Source organism: Hemiscyllium ocellatum, chromosome 18 (genome assembly GCF_020745735.1).
Source record: "Hemiscyllium ocellatum isolate sHemOce1 chromosome 18, sHemOce1.pat.X.cur, whole genome shotgun sequence".
NCBI classification, from domain to species: Eukaryota; Metazoa; Chordata; class Chondrichthyes; order Orectolobiformes; family Hemiscylliidae; genus Hemiscyllium; species Hemiscyllium ocellatum.
In genome coordinates, this window is record NC_083418.1 from 42,649,679 (window position 1) to 42,654,619 (window position 4,941).

General features: G+C 42.0%; 1 protein-coding gene across 2 annotated transcripts in view; it reads left to right on the forward strand.

Annotated features, from left to right (window-relative positions):
- Positions 1 to 567: 567 nt before the first annotated feature.
- The window catches only part of sinhcafl (SIN3-HDAC complex associated factor, like), a 27,198-nt gene continuing 22,824 nt past the window's right edge, over positions 568 to 4,941 (forward strand). For both annotated transcript variants that reach the window (XM_060838498.1, XM_060838497.1), the window contains exon 1: positions 568 to 717. In XM_060838498.1, the coding sequence (XP_060694481.1) occupies positions 590 to 717 (128 nt within the window). In that variant the 5' untranslated portion in view covers positions 568 to 589. The remainder of the gene's footprint in view (positions 718 to 4,941) is intronic.

Genomic DNA, 4,941 nt, shown 5'->3' on the forward strand with positions numbered 1-4,941 from the left:
TCAAAATATCCGGAGCTGGGTGATTTTGGTTCCGATCTCGCATGGTCATCCGGAACAAGCAAGATGTCTTTGTGATAGAGAGTTGTCGGCTGTCTTGTTTTGTCTGGCTGTTGCTGTTAGGACACATTGTGTAAAAAAAAGGGTCAGTTTTCACGGAGCATGTGATGTCGCAGGGTTTGGACATATGAACGATTTAAATCGTGCCTTTTCTCAGTCTTTCCTGTTGCAAAGTAGAAGTCTTCAGTGAATTGTTTTCTTATTGATCGGTTGTCCGCTCGCACGCTGAATGAAGTCCGGGCCGTTTGGTCGAGCCTTCAGCCACTGTTCATCGGGTGAACTGGGCAGAAATGTGATTTCGCACACTGCCCTAAACTTAAAACCAGCGCTGTCCATGAATTATTATAGCAAACATATTTCCCGTTGTGTGAAAACCTCGAATTAACGCGAGCATCTACATTACTTGAGATTACCAATGTGGATACTTTCATAATACAGTGACGCTTGTTTTGTGTAAACTCGAATCCATGTAACATTGATATCGTGTGTACTTTTTTTAAATAGGGGAGATTTTGACAGACGGTGAAAGACGATGTTCGGTTTCCATAAATCCAAAATCTATCGGAGTTTGGAAGGCTGTTGTATTTGCAAGACTAAATCGTCTAGTTCTCGTTTCACTGACAGCAGACGGTATGAGGAAAGCTTCAGACTTTGTTTTGGGTAAGAGACAATCGATGTTTCTCTCTTCCTCCCCTCTCTCCCCTGCATCCCCTCGATCACCCACATAACATTCAGTAGCAGTTGCGGAAGCGCTTTTGCTACTGGGTCTCTGAGTCTTACTTCCTTGCTGTCTTTGTAGAAATAAAACGTTGTACACTTTATTTTAAGAAAACGTGGCAGGTTCTCCTGTCTACATACCTCTGTTTGCAATATGTTATGATTTAAATACTGACAAGTCAAAGAGTGAGCTATTCCTAATGGGAATCTGAGTGAGGGAGACAAAGATGGAATGGAAGACAGAAAAGTGGAAATCAAAAGCGATTATGCAGAGGAAGCAAGAGCTAACTGCAAATAGGACCATTGTATAAAAAAAGTGTAAACATGTTAAAAATTTAAGTCAGAAGTCTGTGTCCATGGAGTATTTTCAATAAGATAGGCAAATAATTGCAGTGAACATTGTAAAAGGGAAGATATGATTGTGCTTAAGGAGACATGACTGCAGGGTGACCAAGATTGGAAATTGAACATGTAAGGGTCTTCAATCTTTGGAAAGATCTGGAAAATAAGAAAAGGAGGAGGGTGGTATTGTTGGAGTAAAGGTGAAATCAGAGCAACAAGTAGAAAGGTTCATAAACAGAAATTGCTGGAAAAGCTCAGCAGGTCTGGCAGTAGCTGTGAAGAGAAATCAGAGTTAAGGTTTTCAGTCTGGTGACCCTCCTTTTCTTCTTTCAGATTTACAGCATCAGCAGGTCTTTTGGTTTTCATTTAGCGAGAAAGGATATTTATACAAAAAATTGCTAAGGAGCAGCAAGGGATCAAAAAACGTTAGTGTGAGTCATCTATAAGCCTGAGGGTGGTAGTGATGAGGTAGACAATGGCATTTTCCATGAAATTGGAAATGCATGCTACAAGAATACTACAGTAATCATGGCTGACTTAGAAAAAAGCGTGTTTACAATAATACTGTGTGGATGAATTCCTGGAATATGCACAAGATATTTTTTAGGCCAATACATTGAAAAATCATCTAGGGAATAGGCTATCTTAGATTTGATTTTGTACAGTGAGAAGGGGTTAATTAATAATTTTGTTGTGAGATCCTTAGGACAAATCAACCATAATGTAATAGAAGTCTTCATTAGGATAGAAAGTGAACTAGTTCAATTTGAGACATCTAAATGTAAGCAAAGAAAACTACCAAGCTGAGGGGTGAGTTGGTTGTGATAAATGGAGTAACTTCATTATGTGACATGTAATGGATGGGCAGTGGTGAATATTTATGTGATGTTTGCATGCAATACATCAGTTATCCATTCCTTTCAGGCAAAAGATCACAACAGGAAAGTTGGCCAACCATGGCTAAGAAAATAAATTAAAAGATAGTATTAGATGCCAAAAGGAGTTGTATAAAGGTGATTGAAAAAGTGGCAAGCCTGAAGATTTGGAGCAGTTTAGAATTCAGCAAAAAAGGACCAAGACAGATTGGAAGTTTAAGAGTGGAAAAATAGAGTCTGAGATTAAACTTGTAAGAAGTGTAGAAGCAGACTGTAGAAGCATCTGTAAGTATGTAAAAATATGAAAGATTGGTGAAGAATTGGGGAAATAATAATGGAAGCAAGAAAGTGGTAGAGCAATTAAAAAACTACTTGACTGTTTTCACTGAAAAATACACAAATAACTTCCCAGAGATGTTGGCAAAGCAAGGATCTATTGGGAAGGAGGAATCAAAGGGAATTAGTATTAATAAAAATAAAAAAAGTTATTGAAGAAAGTAAGGGGATTGAAAGCTGCTGAATCCGCAGGCCTGATAAACTGTAGGGCATTAAAGGAGGAGGACATTTGGAGATATTGGATGCATGATCGTTATCTTTCAGAGTTCTGTGGATTCTTGGAACAGTCTTGGAAGATTGATGGATGGTAGATGCCAATATTTAAGAAAGGAAGGTGAGAGAAAAAAAGGGAATTATAAATTAGTTAACTTTCCATCAAAAATGGAAAAATGCTCAAGTCTGGTATAAAGAATATGATAACAGGACATTTCGAAACTGGATTACGCAAAGTCATCATGGATTTATGAAAGGTAAATCAAGTTTGATAAACTATCTGGAGTTTTTCGGAGGGCGTAACTAGTGGAATAGATGAAAGAGAATCAATATCCACTGTTACATTTGTATTTGCAGGAAGCTTTTGATACAATCCCATGTAAGAAGCTTATGTACAAAATCAAAGTACATGAGAGTAGAGCTAATGCACTGACATGGATTGAGAATTGGTTAGCAAACAGGAAGAAAGATTGGAATAAGTTGGTCTTTTTTTGAGTGGAAGACTGTGACTCATGGCATGCCTCTGAGATCATTGCTTGAGTCCCAGTTATTCTCCGTATTTATGAAAGATTTGAGGGACCAAACGTAATATTTGCAAGTTTGCTGCAAGCATAAAACTAGGAGGAATTGAGAGTGATGAGGAGGATGTAAAAGCCATTGAAGTGATTGAGACAAGTTGAATGAGTGGGCAAATACACAGCTGATGCAGTGTGGTGTGGATAACTGTAAAGTTAGGAGACAGTGAGATCTGCAAATGCTGGAGATCAGAGTTGCTGGAAAAGCACAGCAGGTCAGGCAGCATCCGAGGAGCAGGAATATTGACGTTTCGGGCCGGAGCCCTTCCTCAGAATGAGGCTGGGAGCCTCAGGGGTGGAGAGGTAAATGGGAGGGAGGTGGGCTGTGGAGAAGATAGCTGAGAATGCAGTAGGTGGATGGAAGTGGGAGTAAAGGTGATAGGTCGGAGAGGGGAGTGGAGCGGATAGGTGGGAAGAAAGATTGACAGGTGGGACAGGTCATGAGGACAGTACTGAGCTGGAAGGTTGGAACTGGGGTAAGTTGGGGGGAGTGGAAACGAGGAAACTGGTGAAGTCCACATTGATGCCATGGGGTTGGAGAGTCCCAAGGTGAAAGATAAAGCGTTCTTCCTCCAGGCATCCGGTGGTGAGGTAGTGGTGATGGAGGAGGCCCAGGACCTGCATGCCTTCGACAGAGAGAAAGCACCCAGCCTTAGGATATTGTATCCGTTGCTCCCTTTGCGGTCTCTTCTACACTGGGCAGATTGGACACCTTCTTGCAGAGTGCTTTAGAGAACATGTCCAGGACACCCGCACCAATCAACTCCACCACCCTGTGGCCGAACATTTCAACTGCCCCTCCCACTCTGCCGAGGAAGTACAGGTCTTGGGTCTCCTCCATCTCCACACCTTCACCACCGGACCTCTGGAGAAAGAACACCTCAACTTCCACCTCGGGACCCTTCAGCTCCATGGCATCAATGTGGACTTCAATGGTTTCCTCATTTCCCCTGCCCCCACCTTGCCCCAGTTCCAACCTGCCAGTGCAGTACCATCCTCATGACCTGTCCCACCTGCCAATCTTCTTTCCCACCTATCTGCTCCACTCCCCTTTCCGACCTATCACCTTGACCCCCACCTCCATTCACCTATTGCATTCTCGGGTACCTTCTCCCCAGTCCCATCCCCCCTCCCATTTACCTCTCCACCCCCGAGGCACCCAGTCTCATTCCAGACAAAGGGCTCCGGCCCGAAATGTCGATTTGCTTGCTCCTTGGATGCTGCCTGACCTGCTGTGCTTTTCCAGCACCACACTCATAACTGTGAAGTTATCCATTTCAGTTGGAAAAGTAGAATGGTAGAATATTATTTAAATGGTGATTGATTGGGAAATGTTGATATGTTAAAGGGACCTGGGTACCTTGTACAGCAGTCATAGAAAGCAAGTATGCAAGTGCAACAACCAGTTAGGAAGGCAAATGGTGTGTTGAGGATGGGGTCATTGTCTGAGGATATGGGGTAAACCATTTTGGATTGCGATGAAAAGGAATTTCTTCACTGAGAATCTGGTGAACTTGTAGAATTCTCTACCATAGAAGGCTGTGGAGGCTAAATCACTGAATATATTTAAGAAAGTTGTTGATTTCTGGATACCACAGGCATCAAAGGATATAGGAGAAAGGAAGAGAATGGTCCTGAGATAGTGGATCTGACACAATCATATTGAACAGTGGAGCAGCCTCAATGCTAACTCTGGATCCTATTGTATATGCTTCTATGCTTTCAAAAGTATGTTAGTGGGGGAATCAATAATTAACAACTGAAAACCAGATAAAGCCAACCAATCCGACATATAGCAAAATTGCAATGTCCATTCCGGGCACATA